This window comes from Equus przewalskii, chromosome 1 (genome assembly GCF_037783145.1).
Source record: "Equus przewalskii isolate Varuska chromosome 1, EquPr2, whole genome shotgun sequence".
Lineage (NCBI taxonomy): Eukaryota > Metazoa > Chordata > Mammalia > Perissodactyla > Equidae > Equus > Equus przewalskii.
Window position 1 is genome coordinate 145,918,309 of NC_091831.1, and position 17,206 is coordinate 145,935,514.

Consider the following 17,206-nt stretch of genomic DNA (forward strand, 5'->3'; position numbering starts at 1 on the left):
AAACTCAGTTTAAAACAGAGTGCAAACGTGAAACGCGAGCAAGTGCCTCCCTCACTTTTACGTCCAGTTCCCCAACAACTCCCGCTCAGAAACCCCCAGCTCAGGCCGGGCCCGGGCTCCCTCCTTCCGCCCGAAGGCCGGCCACTCAGGGTCTGCGCTCAGTTCCCAAGCCCAGACCCAGCCCTCACAAGGCTTCCCGCCACGCCCGTAGGCCCCTCGGGCACTGCCCCCAGTCACGTGCCCAGGGGCACGCCCCCCCCCCAACGCCTCAGTCCCTGAAGGCCCCGCCCCCGGGCCCCTTAGACTCCTCCCCACGCACTGGCTCAGGCCCACCCATTCAGTGCTAGCTAGTTCCCGCGCTCTGAGCCGGACAGTACCTGGAGGCCATTCCGCTTGTTCCAGGTGAAGATGGACCCTGGGTACCCGCTCAGAGCCAAGAGCAGTTCGTGGATCATTCCCACGGCGGACCTCGAGTCCCTATATCCGCCACCTCCTCCTCCAGCGCCCCTCCAGGAGACCTCGGAGGCGAGTGCCCCTTCTCCACAGGCGCACGGGCTCCTAGGACGGGCAGTTCCTCCCGAATCTACCCGCCTAGACAATTGCTGTGGGACGAGCAGAGGGGAAGCGGGGAAGGGTCGGCGCGCCGGGCCCCGGAAGTGTGCCGCGCTCGGCTGGGCGCACTCGCTCGGTCCCGCCGGCGCTCCACAGGAGAGGAGACGCGGGGCCTGCCCTTGCGCATGCGCCCTCAGCGCCCGAGTCGCCCGCTCGGACTTCCGGTTTGGTAGCTGGACTGGCAGGCTGGAGAGCCCGGGCTGGGGTCGGACCCCAAGTGGGTGAGGCTGGCCCTGGGGCAGAGATGCGAGTGGGCTGAAGGCATCCCAAGAGGAAGACGCTCCCAAGGGTGAGCCGGAGGGTGCTCTCAGGACTCCCTAGCTCAGTCGGAGGCCTCTGGAGGGACTGCACGATGGCTCCGAGAGTGACCTGGCCGGAGGGAGCGAAGACAAAGAGGCCGGAACCCCGCACCCGCCGTTCCTTGAGCTGAGCTGCGCGCTCGCGAACCGCAGCACTCGGAGCTCTGGCCAGCACCCGAGCTCGTCCTCAGGAGACCCATTCCTACTGCCCCCTCGGACTTCCTCTCTCCAGCAACTAAGTGTGACTCCCCCCAAGCCCTCCTGGCCCTCGCTTCAGGAGCCAAACCAACTTCTCCCCGTGCGCGAGGTCTCCCGTCAGTAGTTCCCGAATATTTGCCGAGGGTTCCTTCTGCTGTGAGGGAAAGCAAAGCCCCGTGATCAGTACTTGATTTTGGTCTGGGGTGGGAATTGGTCGTTGTGGAGTGTGAGGGGACGGGGCGCCTAGGGGCCTCGGGAAGGACTGCAGAGGTGCTGGGGGAGATCAGCCGCGACCCGCTGGACAGAGGCTTTTTATTGTCTTCAGCCCGGTGGTGACTTGCCTGTAGATCCTCTCGAGCTCCAGGTCTCCCATATGGTTCACTGTGCGGCGCTGGTCACGGGAGCTAAATGGGATCAGATTCGGGGGAGGTGGAAGAGGAGCAGGCAGTACTTTCTATGCTCTGCTGCTTCCCCGGGCCGCCCTGGAAGTCGCCCAGAAACGCAGTTTTTGAAAGGTCTCTCTCCTTCACGCTCAGTTTTGTCTTGCTGTCCTGAAGTTGCTGCCACCTCAGATGGCCACGTAGAGCATATGGGAAGTCAGGCCAGCTCTAGCAAGACTTTAGACATACGAGTATGTTCCTTCTGATAGTGCCATCTCTCTCTACCCTAGGAAGAAACTCTTCTTACAGAGAGAGATTCATCTGCAGGTGATTCTCCAAGAACTTGGGAAGATAGGTGCAAACGCTGCAACCCAGACCCTTAAGCGGAGGGAAGCTGCTTTCTCGTGCGAATGATGGCCAAACCCACTCTGAGAGGGAATGGCGCTAACTCTGAGACCTGCCGGCAGCGCTTCAGGAGATTTCATTACCAGGAGGTAGCTGGGCCCCGGGAGGCTTTCAGCCAGCTCTGGGAACTCTGCTGTCGGTGGCTAAGGCCGGAGGTGCGCACCAAGGAGCAGATTGTAGAATTGTTGGTGCTAGAGCAGTTCCTGACCGTCTTACCTGGGGAGATCCAGAGTTGGGTACAGGAGCAATGTCCAGAAAGTGGAGAGGAGGCAGTGGCTCTGGTGGAAGATTTAGGAAGAGAGCCTGGAAGACCTGGACGTTCGGTGAGAAGGGAGGGGGAATTCAGAAGTGTGTGACTGGGAAGGGGCAAGGATAAAGGGCCTTAAAAATTAAGGTGTAGACAGGTTTAAAGAGGGGCACAATCTCCCTTGGTGATGCTTCTGGTCCTGGAACAGGTAACTTTTCAGACAGAGCTTATCTTGAGATGCTTCCTGGGTGTACCTTTGCTACCCTGTCATAGAGTTCTACATACTTTCATAGTTTTTTACATAATAGGAAAGAAAGGTGAATTTTTTTAGCCTGTAGTTGGGTTTACTATTTTGACCTTTTCCTTCTGGAGTTCTAGCTGCTCTAAGCTAACAGTAATGGAATAAGAAAGACCCTTGTTCACTAATAACCACCCCCACCCCTCAACCCCAGCCATGTTCCAAAAGGATGATCTCTTTTGGGATATTAAATAATCTCCTCTGGGAATGCCCTTCATTATGACCTTGCAGTGACAATTAATGGGGGTTGTTTCTAGGTCACAGTCTCTGTGAAGGGGCAGAAAGTGCGCTTGGAGAAGATGACACCCCTGAAATCATCACGAGAATTATTAATTGTTCGGCAGGAGTCAGTGGAACCCCAGCCCAGGGGTGTACCCAAGAAAGAGAGGGCAAGAAGCCCAGACCTGGGACCACAGGAGCAGATGAATCCAAAGGAGAAGCTCAGACCTTTTCAAAGGAGCGGTGAGGAGTAGATTCGTATGGGAAGACAGGATGCCATGCTAAGTTGGGAAGTAGGGTTGGGAATAGGAGTGGGAAAGGGATTGCAGGAACGAGCGGAAATTGCAGAGTCTGCAGTTGTTGGGGGCCTCCTGAAGGCATGTAGTTTAGTCCTCTGCTGGAGTAAGAAGTCTATTTCCTCTTGATAAGTCTGCAAGAGGATGGCTCCCTAGTTTTTATCAGAACTGGGAACTTTTTTACTTCCTCTTGGTAATGATGATACTAGGTCAGTATTTTATAGATAAAAATTCTATACTTGAAGGCACATCTTCCTTTCAGTCATTTTCCTTCTCCAAATTAAACTCTATTTGGTTCTTTAAGCTTTTCCCCAGAAGCTCCATTCTTCAGACCTACTAAATTTTTGTTACTCTTCCTTGGAATCTTTCAGTTCTCCAAATATATTAATTGTGGAGAACTAAATTATGTATACTATTCCAGCGAGGGTCTGATAGGTAGAGGCAGAGTAAGAATTTTACTTTGGAACTTCACTACATTTTCTTTCAGTATAGCTCAACAAATTATTTAAGGACTATTTTTCACTTGGTAACTCCCAGGACTCTCATAGCCTTCCCCATTGTCTTTGTGCCTAGTGCTTATTCTTGTACTTGATTTTGCAGAACTTGTTTTTCTTCTTTCTACTATGTTGAACTCCATTTTGTATGTTTTTTTCTTTGATCATTTCTTTAACTTGTTGAGGTTGTTTTGAATTCTGATCTTATCATCCAAGCCTTCTCAGCGAGTTTGGTTATGGTCTCTGTTGAGTGATCCAGATGCAATCTCTCAACCCCATACACAGACTTGCAGAATTAATCAGTTTCTCAACACCTACCATGTGCTTAACACTTTACAGGGTACTCTGCAATAAGAAAGGGTACCTGTTCTCAAAGAGCTTACAATATGATTGAGAACATAACAGCAAACATAAATAGGTGCCAAACTGAACTGTACCAAAACAATGCAAAACCATGATTTGTTACTCAACTGTGAGAGCACAATAGGGGTTTGGCAGAGTGGGAGATGAGGGAGGGCTGCAGGGAGGGCTTCACGGGGGCATTAGCAGATACAGCTTCTTGAAGGAGTAAGTGTGGATAAGAGAAAGGGAGTTAAAGGAAAGGCACAGAGCAGTGCATAAATGTGTGCTGTGTTCTGGAGAGGAGAGTCTGATCTGAATGGACAGTGTGTGGTAGGCACTCCAGTTAAGGTTCAGCGGTATAGCTTGTGAGCTGAGGAAGCAAGAGCCTGGAGTTAGGTGGGACAGTGATCGAGGCAGGTATGAGGATAAGAAGTCTAGATTGGATGGTGGCAGTAGGAATATAGAAGGACATACTAAGGGAAAAAACCTTTGGAACTTGGTGACTAAGTGTGAAGGAAACAGATGAGTTCAAGACAGTCTCCCCTCTGCTCCCCTTTCCCCTGGAATCACTCTCCATTTAATTCTCTAGCCCCAAGTGGAGAACTATGGAGACAGGAGATGACTGTTCCCAGCAGTACCAGGATCTTCCAAGAAATGGTCAGGAGGGCTAGGGCTAGGGAGCAGTTTGGAAGAGAAGTATCTGCTCTGAACACACAACAGAACCTTTTCCTCTCGTCACCTTGCTCTGGAAAATAAAATATTTCTCATTTTCTGAAGTTTCATGTATTTTCCCCACTTTCTTCAACTCACTGAACTTTCTGAAAACATTTCCTTAGACACTTTCTTATAAGCCTCTTGGATAAAAAAGGCAGGTCTGAACTCAGAGATGTTTTTTATGATCCGTCCAAACTATGATATCCTTTGTTTGCTTCTCTGCAAGCAGGATTTCCATTTCCTAAATCCGGTGTGGTCTCCAGGTTGGAGCAAGGAGAGCCATGGATCCCAGATTTGGGTTCCAAGGAGAAGGAACTCCCAAGAGGCAGTCACACAGGAGACAGAAGAACACATGCTGATCTGTTACCATCCAGAAGAGAGAGAAGCAGCTGGGTGGAGCAGGATCACTGGGGCTTTGAGGATGAGAAGGTGGCAGGTGTGCACTGGGGCTATGAAGAGACCAGAACTCTCCTAGCAATCCTCAGTCAGACTGAGTTTTATGAGGCTCTCCGAAACTGTCACCGAAACAGCCAAGTGTATGGGGCTGTGGCTGAGCGGCTCCGGAAGTATGGCTTCCTCCGGACCCTGGAACAGTGTCGGACCAAGTTCAAAGGTCTCCAGAAGAGCTATCGGAAAGTCAAGAGTGGCCACCCACCTGAAACCTGCCCCTTCTTTGAAGAGATGGAAGCCCTGATGAGCGCCCAGGTCATCACCCTGCCCAGTAATGGCCTGGAAGAGGCAGCCTCTCACTCTGGCCTGGTGGGCAGTGATGCTGAGACTGAGGAGCCAGGGCAAGGGGGCTGGCAGCATGAGGGAGCAGAAGAGGCCGTGGCTGAAGAGTCTGACAGTGATGAAATGGCCCAGGAGGCCACCCCCCAGGACCCCAACAACTCAACTGCACCTGTCCTTTTCCGAAGGCCAAGTGGTAAGAAGCTTCTCTTTTTGGGGTTTTGGGATTAGATTTGAGGAGTTATGAGACTTGATGTGAAGTCAGGAAGCTTAAAGTCACCTGCCAGTGTTGTCACTTTAGTAGAGAACAAAGAGGCACTTCTCAGTTCTATGTGTATTTCATTCTCTTTTGTGGGAAAATCAGTGAAATAATAGTAAGTAGAAAGTAATTTTAGATATTTTAAAGAAATACTCTCAGAAAATTCAAGAGAGTCCTGAAAAGGATTATCATTCCTTGTATTTCTTTATTAAATTTTTTCCTGATTATAAAATCACTGAAGGCTGAGCAAAACTTGGCACTACATTATCTTTAAGAAGAACTAATATTTATTGAGCATCTTACATGAACTGGCGCTTTATCTTTTACTCTCCCAAATCTCAGTCAGTTTGTGTTCCTTTCTACTTGGAAAAGCATAGTGAAGAACTGCCCAAAGCTGGGGAAGCATTTATGTCTCCTCTCTGAGATTCACAACGCACATTGGCATTGTAACAGGACTGAGAAGTCCTGCAGCAAGAAACCTTGTCTTACACTCTGTGGTGGAGTAAGATTTGCCTGTGGAACTGTCTTTTAAGTGTCATTTATTACTGTTGATACAATTTGTACAACCATGTTGTTATGGAAAGAGCACTAAAGTATGAGTCAGGAGGCTCTGTTTCCAATCCTGACCACTAATCAGCTGGGTGACCTTGGACAGTTATCTGACCATTTCAAAGTTTGTTGTTTCAGCTGTAAAACGGGGCATGGCAGCAGGACTACATCTCTGAAGTTGCAGCTGCACTGTGAACAGTGATCTTCTTCCATTTTTTACTATATGTGTGATGTTACTTAGTTCTGTTCTAGTCGTCTTCTATTTTTTCTTCTTTTTTTTTCTTCATTCTTTTTCCTTTTTTGTCATTGGAATAAATATAGGTAAATCACAAACATGGCACATGTGCTAGCTGCTATTATTTTCATAATCTTTGTTCATTTTTTTCCACTGCTTTTCCTCTGTCTTCAATTCCCCTTCTCCTTTACTTGCAGTGAGTGGAGGCTAATGGAAGCAATGTAATCTCCAGCTGGCTCTCAAGTGGGAGGAAGACTCTTTGAATCTCCCTTCCCTCTACCTTGGGTACCTTCAGGGAGCAGTCTGTAATCCTGATGAAGTACTGCCCAAGTCGGGGGGCCTGCAGCACTAGCACATGTCCAGGCTAGGACATGCTGTCTACTCTGCTTCCTTTCTCTTTCTGGCTTCTGCCAGTCCTTCACTCCTAAGGATAAGGTGCATGACTTTCAGGTCCTTATCTTGTCCTCTTCAGAGGTTTTTGCTGTGGTTGGGCTTGCTTTTTTGAAACATGGCAAGTGAAGAAGGGCCATCATAGGGATAAGGCAGCAGTGTGATTCTGAAAGAGACTGTTCCTTGGGGTTTTGAGTCATTCTTTGGGCAACTTAGTTCATAAGGAAGTAGGGCTGTTGGAAAAAGAATGATCAGGAAGTTAGCGATGACTCCGTGCTAACATGATTGATTGTGGATCTTCTTCCCCTGACCAGTTATTTTCTAGTTAGGGTCAGAATTCCAGAAAAACTACAAAAGAATGGGGAAATGCACTCTATACACTTGCCTCAGTGTTTCAGTGATCAGATGGAAAGGCCTCTTTTTTATATGGCTAAACAGAATGCAGGAATAAAGGTCTCTGAGAAATTGCTATAGGATATAGAGAAGCAAAATTGTCTAATAAGTCTGTATAGATCTTGGGAACATGAAGTATTTGTAGTGTTTCATCTAGGAGCCCAAGCTTAGGTGATTTTTCAGGATGCAGATGATCGGATTGAGGAGTTGAGGCTTTAAAGCCCTGGATTAAGTGGTGCTAAAACTTCTCTTCTGGTGGCAGGTGTACACTGGGGCTATGAAGAGACAAAGACTTACCTTGCAATTCTTAGTGAGACTCAGTTTTACGAAGCCCTCCAGAACTGTCACCGCAACAGCCAGCTGTACGGAGCAGTGGCTGAGCGGTTATGGGAACATGGCTTCCTTAGGACGGCGGAGCAGTGTCGGACCAAGTTTAAAAGCCTACAAACCAGCTATCGAAAAGTCAAGAATGGCCAAGCACCAGAGACCTGTCCCTTCTTTGAAGAGATGGATGCTTTAGTGAGTGCCCGGGTTGCTGCCCCGCAAAGTGATGGCCAGGAAGAGGAGACAGCCTCTTGTCCTCTCCAGGAGACCAGTGAGGCTGAAGCTGAGAAGCAAGCTGAAGAGGCAGAAGAGGCCATGGAAGAAGATTCTGAGGATGATGAAGAGGATACTGAGTTACCCCCAGGGGCTGTCATGACCCGTGCTCCAGTCTTATTCCAGAGCCCCAGTGGTAAGATCCTTTTACTTCTTAAGGTCTAAATAGCAAAGGGGAGGCAGTGGGATTTAGGAGAAAAATCATCAGATTGAAGACCAGGACAACTGGCCTCTATATCCAGCTCTCACGGATTCTTGTGACCACCTCATGATTCCTGTTTATTAAGGAAGCTCAGTGAGGGGATGTAAATTAGCCACTTGACTTGCCTCCTCACACTACAGCATCAATCTGAGATGGTTGCAGACTTTGTAAATTTGCCATCAGCTACATGTGAGTTTACCTAGCAGAAAATCTGAAAGGTAACATTTCCTAACTAGCATGTGATGTACCCATAGTACAATGAAGTTGATTTTAAAAAGTTCATTCTCATTTTTGTTTTTCTTCTAGTTTCAGCTTGTAACCAGCTGTATGTCTGCTTTATTCACATATATGAAAACCTGATAACCTCTTTCTTCAGACACACTTATGCAAAAGTCTGAGATTTCTGAGGAAACTAACCCTTTGAATCTTAGCTACTGTATAAGAAAAAAATACTTCACTATGGCTTCCCTCCTTGTGGGAAGAATAATTCTAATTTTGGAGTCATACATGTATATGTATGTGAGTTTGGATTCCGTTACTAGCTGAGTGACTTAGAACAAGTTACTTAACCCTCTAAATTTGCTTCTGTATCCCAATAACGTTGATGTAATGAGGTACTGTGGTGACGCACCTAGCACAGTGCTTGGGCTCATAGTAAGTATTCAGTAAATAACAGTTTTCTTTCTAAAGTTCTTTTGATTAGCATTCTTCAAGGGTGTTCCATGGGGCATCAGTTCCATGGGGGTCTTAACATGTTCCACTAAAAAAATAGCTTCTAGGTTTAGGAAATGCTAAATACCCCTCTTAGAGGCTCATAATACATATTCACATATTTAAGGTTCTGAGATTTCTTGTAATCTAATGAACCTCTGTTTCATGGGGCATCTCATAAGACTGGGTTTCTGGGTACAAATACTGCTTCACAGGGTACATATACAGGCTGACACTCAGCATTATTTTGCTCTCAGATTTAGTCCAGGGAATTTGGGATCCAGAATTTATCTGAAAATTCTGCAAATTCAAACTGAATTTGCAAACTGAAAATCTGCACGTATCTGCAAATTTTCATAGCCTAGGCCCGGGGGAGCCTGGTATTTAGTTCTTAGAAGGATATTAAAAGCTTAGCTTGGGCATTAGAGTAGTGCTTTTGGAACAGTTAGTGATTATTTTTCTATGGGCAAAGAGAATGTTTGAGAGAGACACTTCCCTAGCAAAGTGTATCTCTCAGAAGGCCTTTTGTTCTTTGAAAGACACTGAGTATTCTTTTTTTAAATTCCCAACATATATTTGAATTTGAGGGGAAGGGGACTCATGTAGCTCTTTTCGGATATAGAAGTTTCCCAGAGTTTTCCGGGGCATTCCCTTCTAATCTCCTTAGTTACCAGCAAAGAATATAAACTAGAATACCATGGTAGGCCTGAGATGAGGCAAAAATACAGCATTAGAAAGTGTCTTTCCCATTTACACAGGAACTATAAACTATGGTGATAGTTTTATCTTAAATCTGGTAGGTTTTTCTTGTTATACTGAGTGGATTTTCTGAAGATCCTATTTATCTAGGAAGAGTTAAAAGAATATATTTAATCAGCTCCTATGTGGATTAGAAGCCTGTGATAGGTGACCAAGTAGAGAAGTAAAACATTGGAATTTTAGTAGATGGTAGTGATTTGGGATCTAGAGCTCCCTAATTTTTATCTTTAATCATCTAATGTGATACTTGCTTTACTTTGGCACATAATAATTGAGGAAATGGATAACTTTTAAAATTCTATTCTTACATCAGGTTTTGAGGCTGGATTTGAGAATGAAGCAAATCTAAAACGGGATATTTCTGAGGAAGTGCAACTACATAGGACATTACTTGCAAGGTCTGAAAGGAAAATTCCCCGGCATCTTAATCAGGGTAAAGTCAGTGAGAGTGAATGCAGATCAGGAAGACAGTGGGAAAAGACTCCAGGGGAGAGAAGAGGAAAACTGACACTTCCAGAGAGGAGTTTAGGTAAAGTTCTTAGTCATCAGAGACCTTACTTGGGAGAGAGACCCCATAAATATCTCAGATATGGCAAAAGCTTCAGTCCAAACTCCCACCTCATAGATCAGATATCTCATCAGGTGGAAAGTCCATATAAATGCGCTGACTGTGGGAAAAGCTTCAGTCGGAGTGCACGCCTCATTAGACACCGGAGAATCCACACTGGAGAGAAACCTTATAAGTGTCTTGACTGTGGGAAAAGTTTCCGTGACAGTTCAAATTTCATCACCCACAGAAGAATCCACACAGGAGAGAAACCATATCAATGTGGCGAGTGTGGAAAACGCTTCAATCAGAGCTCAAGCCTTATAATTCACCAGAGAACCCACACTGGAGAAAAGCCCTATCAATGTGAAGAGTGTGGAAAAAGCTTCAATAACAGTTCTCATTTTAGTGCACATCGGAGGATACACACAGGAGAGAGACCCCATGTGTGTCCTGACTGTGGAAAGAGTTTCAGTAAGAGTTCTGACTTACGTGCACATCACAGAACCCACACAGGAGAGAAACCCTATGGGTGTCATGATTGTGGCAAGTGCTTCAGTAAAAGCTCTGCTCTTAATAAGCACCGAGAAATCCACACACGTGAAAAACTTCTGTCACAGTCAGCACCTAAGTAAGCCTCTGAGGATCTATAAAGAGCCTCCATAAATGTTCTAAAATTGTTTGAAAAAGTCTTCCAGTAGTGAGATCCATCTCCTGTTCTGTGCCCAACCAGCTTAGGAAATAGTCCAGGATTTGTCCCACTGTTTTGTCCTCTTTCTCCTGGATCTAGAGTCAAATTCCCAAGGCAGCTGTCAAGAATGACAGGAAGGTTTCAGTCCCTCTCCTTACCTGCATCTGAATTGAAAGATAACACCTTTCCCTCTCAGAGCCTATGTTGTTCCCTTATTAGAGAGGACATGGTAGTAGATCCTATGAGTTTGATATGCACCTGTCGTTACTCATCCTGTTAAGCTGCATTTCAACTGGAAAAACCCATCATAGCAGCATTTCAGGAAGAATTTGTGAGACCTCTCACTGAGTGGGTCTAACTCTTTATACAATAATGGAAATGCAATTTCCATTTCCAAAAAAATATTTCAAAAAAGTCTTCCTGCTCACTTAAGCCTGTGACCAGAATGACCTATTTGTCATACACACTCTTCATTTACCTGAAAGAAGGAGTTTCATGAACATCTTGGTTCTGACCTATGAATCATCTTGTCAAGAACTAGGTGTTCTATATGGGGAAATGATGTAAATCTCATATAAATATTGCAGCATGAACCCTGGATTTCTTAGTTTCTTCCAAGCCCTAGAAGATTTGAAATACAGTAATACTACATTTATAGCACCTAGTTTGATTTTTTCTGTTCCATCTCACCTGAATCCATCTGTCCCTTGAGGCCTAGAAGCCCAAAGAGCAAGCCCGCTGGGTGTGGTGACAGGGAAAGCAGTTAAAGCTGCCAACAGGGAATCTGTCCATATTCCATACACTCCAAACAACTAGTCTAGTGTTATGCACCCCGTGGGTGCTCAATACTAACCTGCAATGAGCAGAAGCCACTGCCACATTCCCATGGACTGGGAAAACACGACTTTGTGCCAACAACTCTTTACCCTAATGGCAAGGCCAGATTATCTTTGGTCAGTGGAGTTGCCAATACTCACACACACAAGCGTACACATATTCAACGGGAGACATCTGTTTTTGAAAGGAGCTCTTCACACACAAGTGTAATTCTGATCTTTACAATCAAATAGTATTGAATTAATTGCCCATACATTCACAGAAGTATGATGAGCCTTGTACAGCACAAGTTAAACAGACCCTGTCCTTGTCCTTACAATCTACAACAGATGACACTGACATGAACAAAATAATAAGTGCACATGTATAGTTGCAACAGTTTTAGAGAAGTCTAGAGAGTTAGGTAGTAACACTAGGCATAAATGTTAAGGTCTGCATTAGAATTTACTTTAAGAAAAACCTGGGAGGTATTTTCTTCTTATTCAGGAAGGCTTCATGAAGCACGATGTGTTCAAAGGAGGGAAGGTTACTGGGTAAATTATGGTGGAATGAACTTTCCAAAACTAATTGCAAGACTGAGTGCCAAGAGGGTGAGAATTGGGAAAACTGGGGAGCAAGGTGTTTTGTGCAGATGGAGTAGGTGGCAAAGAACAAACTGTAAGAAAGGTTAGACAAAGCTTGGAGCAACACAAAGTTTGAGAAATGGTATGATTTGGGCTGTGCAGGAGGCAGAGAGAATCACCTTAGCGGAAACATGGAGTGCCAGCGGCAGATCAGGAGGTGGTGCTCCCATCAGCTACAGTAAATCAGGTACTGTGCTGTACTGATTGATAACGGAATGGCTGGCACTGGGAAAGAAGAATGAGCAGTTTTAGGGGACTAGCTCTTACAGAAGACAAAAGTCAGAAACAGTAATATCTTGAGAATGTACTTTGATGGGCAGGACAGAGGAAAAGGAACATGAGCAGATGGCCAAGGCTTGGGATAAACAGCTGTTTCATAGTCACACTTAATTTAGAGTTTTGTGGCTAGAATGAGATCTGGGAGAGGTGTGGGGAAATAGAATATGCTATAATTCATAGCTTACTGTGTTAGATGAGAGATTAATTAGGGTTCTAGTGTTGAGGGATCCTAGTACAAAGAATCTCCTAACATTTATTAGGATTTAAGCGGAGATGTTATCTCAATTATGTTGCCTAAGCAGACAGGAAGATACAAGAACACCAGTCTAAAGCAAAGCTGCAGGATCTGAGATGGTTTAGGAAGTGTGCTACAATGTTTTTTAAAAATGAGAGATTACTGTCTTTAGTATATCTATGTGGAAAAAACACTGGTTGAGGTATCAACAAATATGAATTCTGGTTCCAGATGTCTTGTGTGTAAGTCAACTTGCCTCCATTTCCCTTTCTGTAAAGCAGAATAATGTTTACACCTTAATTTGCCTCTCAGGGATACCATGTTAATAAAAATTATGTCTACAAAGTATCCAGTGTTGCTTCAGGTGTTTTTTAAAAATATATATGCAAATTATGATTAAGCTGTTACTGGTAGGAAAAGATAAATCTTCACCTATTTTTTTTGACTCCCTGTGTGGGGTTATTACAAGTATGCTTGTCTGAAGCTTTATGTTCTAGGCTGAGAAACAAATTAGAATGTGGTAAAAGAGAAATTAGAATGAAAATCCTTCTTGGTATCTGTATCCATATCCATTAGGACCCATCATAAATGCATGGAGAATGAGTCTTATTTTAAAAGGCCCAGGACCAGCCCTCCAACCTCCAGATGAGGAGACTCTGCAAAAGGAACAAGACATAGGCAAACTCTTACCAGGGAAAACCCTGTTCATCTCAAACTAGCTCACAAACCATTATCTGCTACCCAATCTGCCATTCCTGAAGATGGAGGAGGCAAAATATAATACATAGTCATCAATCATTCTAAGAAAGAGAAACCAAGCCCACTGTTGAGGAGCAAGAGGATCTATGAACCCCTACCCATTTAATACCCACAAGACCTGTGTAGGGACAGACTGGGTGGCATGTGCAGCAAAGGAAGCAAGACTGTATTAGCAGGAGCTGGACGGTTGCATCTGTTCTCATTACTTGTTTCCCTAATGCTATTTCTTTTTCTTTATTTTACCTATGCTACCATTCTTCCTTTTATTGCTTGTTCTCTATGGCCAATGCCATAGAACTTAATAACATTTCTATTTATTCTCTGTGTTGCTGCCATTTCTCTTTTACTGTAATCTATGTGTAGAGGCTGAGCTTGTCAACTCCGTAGAGAACTATTTTTATGGTGACCAGGTAGGAAAGGGAAAATGAGATATGAGCATAAGGATAGGTCAATTCTCTGTCCATTATTCAATTCAAAATTTAAAATGAAAACTTTACTCTTAGACACTCAAATAGCTATCCAGTGGGATCCATATCTCAAAGTTTTGACATTATTCTCTGACATCATGATGCTTAAAGTAACAGATGTTATATGGAGATATTTTAGTTGCGAGCTTAAATTCCTCCTACACCCATCATGAGGCTCTTTCAGAAACAAAACTTGGGAATGATTGGAAGCCAGATTAAAGGCTGGAAATATAAATAGAAGCCTGAAGTACCCTAGAGCTCAAGAAGTGTCTGGCTGGCACAGCTCTGTTATGGTCAAAGTAAGAGAAGGGAAGGGTAAGGTGGGAACACTTACAAACGCAAACAAACAAAAAAACCCATATTGATTCCAGGGGGATTAATCATGAGAACGGCAAAGCCAGATCTCAGCAGCTAGCTTTATCTGTCACTAGGGTCACCCAAAGTAGGTTAACCCTGACTACTGGGTATTCAAAAAGATCCATGGTATGCAGTGTAGCCTGGAGTCAACAGTTTTGGGAAATACTGAAGTGAAGGGAGTCTGATTAAAGTAAACACAACAGAGCTGTTGTCACAAGCTAGAAGGCAATCTGTTTTCCCCTCTCTCCTCACCTTATTTAGACTTGTAATTCCAAAACTTTTCCTGATGAGAAACTACCTTGATTTTCCTGAAATTTTATGATCACTAATGGAGAAGGACTGATAAGTCAAAATCACTGGTGGAACGGGAAGTTTAGTTAGCAGCAACATTCAAATTCCTTCCAGTAAGCAGCATGAAGGTAAGCTATGTAAGACCTCAGAGCCTGCTGGTCAGTTTAAGACACATTTACTGAGCACCTGCCACGAGTAAGGAGCTGGTGACGGAGCCCATGGTACTTGGCTGCTGTGCCTCAAAGGAGCAGTGGACAGTTAATTAAGTGGGATATGGCAGGAAGGTCTTGGTTGCAACACATACTCAAAAGTAGTTCACCTCATTACAGCTTAATAATGTAACACTTTGTGCTTCAGATGGTTCCACTTCCTCCTCAGTTCAGACCTGGTGCTGTCAGAAGCAAAGATGTAGTCGATGGATTCATAAGACAGATCCCACATCTGGGACTGGGTCAAATTAAATGTTTCAGCCGCCAGCTGGTACTCTTGAGAAAGGTGTGTTGCAAAAACACCCTTATCATCAGTCTGTCAATATAAGCAAGAAAGTTTCAAAATGAACAAGGAAATGATTTTTTAAAAAACAACTTTTGTTTGGAGTCTATTTTCCTATTTACCATGCTTGTTTTAAGAGTCTTAACAGAGGCCTATAAATGCACCCATGCGTATCTAGAACTAAACAGGCTTGTTTATCCTTTTTAAAAACAAAACAAAACAACAGACCACAGCAGTGGCTGACAATCATGGGTGCATATTAAAATCACCTAGGGAGCTTTTACAACATCTGTGCCCAAGATTCACCCCAGATTAAAGAAAGCAGAATCTCAAGGAATGGGTGCTGGGCATCAGTATTTTTTTATATTCTCCCGGGTACCAGCTAGGACCTTTGCTGGTAAAGCCAAACCAGAGTTGCCTTGACCCTTTGCAGCCTCTCATGCCCAGTCCCCTCTCACTCCCCTACTTGAGCATTACCCTCAGGCATTCAAGGCAGTCAGCTAGGTAGTGAATGTCTGACCTTACACAACTCAGAGACTAAAAAAGAGCAAAATACTTCACAGAAAACACTTACACAGATCACAGAAGGATGGGAAATGCTGTACCAGAATCCAAAATGATGCTGGTCATAAGATGGAACTGTCTGACTTTTGATGTTTGAGGTTAAACAGAGTTCTAGATGAAAGGGGGGGAAAGCCTCTTATTAAAAGCAGATTAGTAGACTCATTCGGTGTTCACCAAGTTGACACAGGAGAAATCTTTTCAAACTATGCTAATTTTCCTTAGTTTATTATTTTATAAAATTGACCTTATGTGTGAAAAGTTGTAGTTCAATTAGTGTAGTTGTGTGGGAAATATGTGCTGCAACTTATGGCAGCAAGTGTACCAGGCAGGGAATTAATATCCTCTTCACAGCCATGTGCTTCCCCCTTTTTTACCAAAATGGAAAGGACAGAGCAATGGTATAGCCAGCCACCATGAAGAAGGCAGAGAATTGTGATGGGGGAGCAGAAGCCATTTCTGAAGGGTTGCTGCACTTCTTCCTGGTCTTACAGTGGAGTCTGAAGTAGGTAAGAAAACGGTAGCATTGCTTGAGAGTTACAGCATTATAAACAGACAAGAGCAGAGCTGGACTTTTTCCACAGCTTCAGAGAAAACCTCTAAATTCCTTTATCAGACAACTATCCACTCACTGCCTGCTGCAAGTAAATCCGTCTTAAGAATGACTTCTATTATTAACAGCTCCTTCCCTGAAATACTGTACTGGGCTCCCTAGCCAGAGTAAAATACTTCACTGACTTGATTGATGCTCATTTGGGTAAGGCAGCCTCAACACAGGGCCACTCAGTCCAAGGGATGGCAAACCCAACCTGCCCCCTCACACTACTGGGAGCAGAGGTGGGCCACCACACCCAGTAAGATCACTATGTAAGGGTTTCCATCTTCTCTACTTCTGTGGATGTTTAAAAATTTCCTTAGTAAAAAGAAAAAATATCTCACTCATTACGAATTGCTGAAAACTCTATAAATAGTTTAAAAAAACCCACATACCCACACAAGTATTTTTGCAAATTGATAAATTTATAAATTCAGTGAATTGATCATTCATTAAAATGGTTTTCAGTCAACTGCTTCTTTCCCTCTTCAGAAAGGCCTTCCTCGACCATCCAATCATAAGCAGTTTTCTCATCACTATTATATCAGCGTGTTTAATTTTCTTCAAAGAACCTAACACTGATAATTTCTTATGTATTTGTTTGCTCTCTCTTACATATGCTAGATATAAGTTCCTTGAGAAAGAAACCTTGTCTGTTTTTACTGCTCTATTCCCAGAAATTTGAACAGTGACTGGAACAGAGTGGTTACTTCATATTATAGTTAAATATAAACAGCTCCAGGTGTACACATGTAGACAAACAAGTGCATAAAGGGCAAAAGACATATAAAAATATACTTGGCATTTTCCATAATTCTTAATTTTTAAATAAATGTTACACATTTTCATAACACGTTAATTTGGTTAAAGTCACTTCCAAACACTAAATGACCCTTGTTCCTTTAATATAATACTTACTGAGTCCCAGGAACTGGGGAATGTAGCAGTGAACCACACAGACAAGGCCATGCTCTCAAGGAGCTTATATTCTAATGGGAGCTACAACTTTCTGTTACTTAAATGAGGCTCAGAAAGCACCCACACCACGCGTCTTTTAATTTCTAAATGATATTTATATATTTAGAACAGATCTTCTCTACATATGGGTTGCAACCTGGGGGAGGAAGAGAGAGAAGGCTGTCTG

General features: G+C 44.0%; 3 protein-coding genes across 25 annotated transcripts in view; 1 reads left to right on the forward strand and 2 right to left on the reverse strand.

Annotated features, from left to right (window-relative positions):
* The window catches only part of TUBGCP4 (tubulin gamma complex component 4), a 34,988-nt gene extending 34,288 nt beyond the window's left edge, over positions 1 to 700 (reverse strand). The window contains exon 1 of the mRNA XM_008528528.2: positions 378 to 700. Within this exon, the coding sequence (XP_008526750.1) occupies positions 378 to 455 (78 nt within the window). The 5' untranslated portion in view covers positions 456 to 700. The remainder of the gene's footprint in view (positions 1 to 377) is intronic.
* Positions 701 to 763: 63 nt separating this feature from the next.
* On the forward strand, positions 764 to 12,888 carry ZSCAN29 (zinc finger and SCAN domain containing 29). Of its 19 annotated transcripts, none has more exons than XM_008528520.2 (6): positions 764 to 901; positions 1,780 to 2,217; positions 2,697 to 2,901; positions 4,734 to 5,429; positions 7,322 to 7,792; positions 9,642 to 12,888. In XM_008528520.2, the coding sequence occupies exons 2-6, from the start codon at positions 1,900 to 1,902 to the stop codon at positions 10,508 to 10,510; spliced, it is 2,559 nt and encodes an 852-aa protein (XP_008526742.2). In that variant the 5' UTR covers positions 764 to 901; positions 1,780 to 1,899; the 3' UTR covers positions 10,511 to 12,888. The 19 variants fall into 19 exon arrangements, with proteins under 19 accessions (XP_008526742.2, XP_070438612.1, XP_008526745.2 ...); XM_070582511.1 differs by having other exon boundaries at positions 4,768 to 5,429; XM_008528523.2 differs by having other exon boundaries at positions 2,784 to 2,901.
* The window catches only part of MAPDA (N6-Methyl-AMP deaminase), a 36,743-nt gene continuing 25,202 nt past the window's right edge, over positions 5,666 to 17,206 (reverse strand). The window contains exons 10-12 of one of the 5 annotated variants that reach the window (XM_008528516.2): positions 15,481 to 15,581; positions 14,734 to 14,939; positions 5,666 to 6,899 (exon numbers count right to left, since the gene is read on the reverse strand). In XM_008528516.2, the coding sequence (XP_008526738.1) occupies positions 14,745 to 14,939; positions 15,481 to 15,581 (296 nt within the window). In that variant the 3' untranslated portion in view covers positions 5,666 to 6,899; positions 14,734 to 14,744. Of the gene's footprint in view, positions 6,900 to 11,608; positions 13,197 to 14,718; positions 14,940 to 15,480; positions 15,582 to 17,206 lie in introns of those variants that run through there. The other 4 variants (XM_008528517.2, XM_070582608.1, XM_008528518.2 and 1 more) reach the window with 4 other exon arrangements.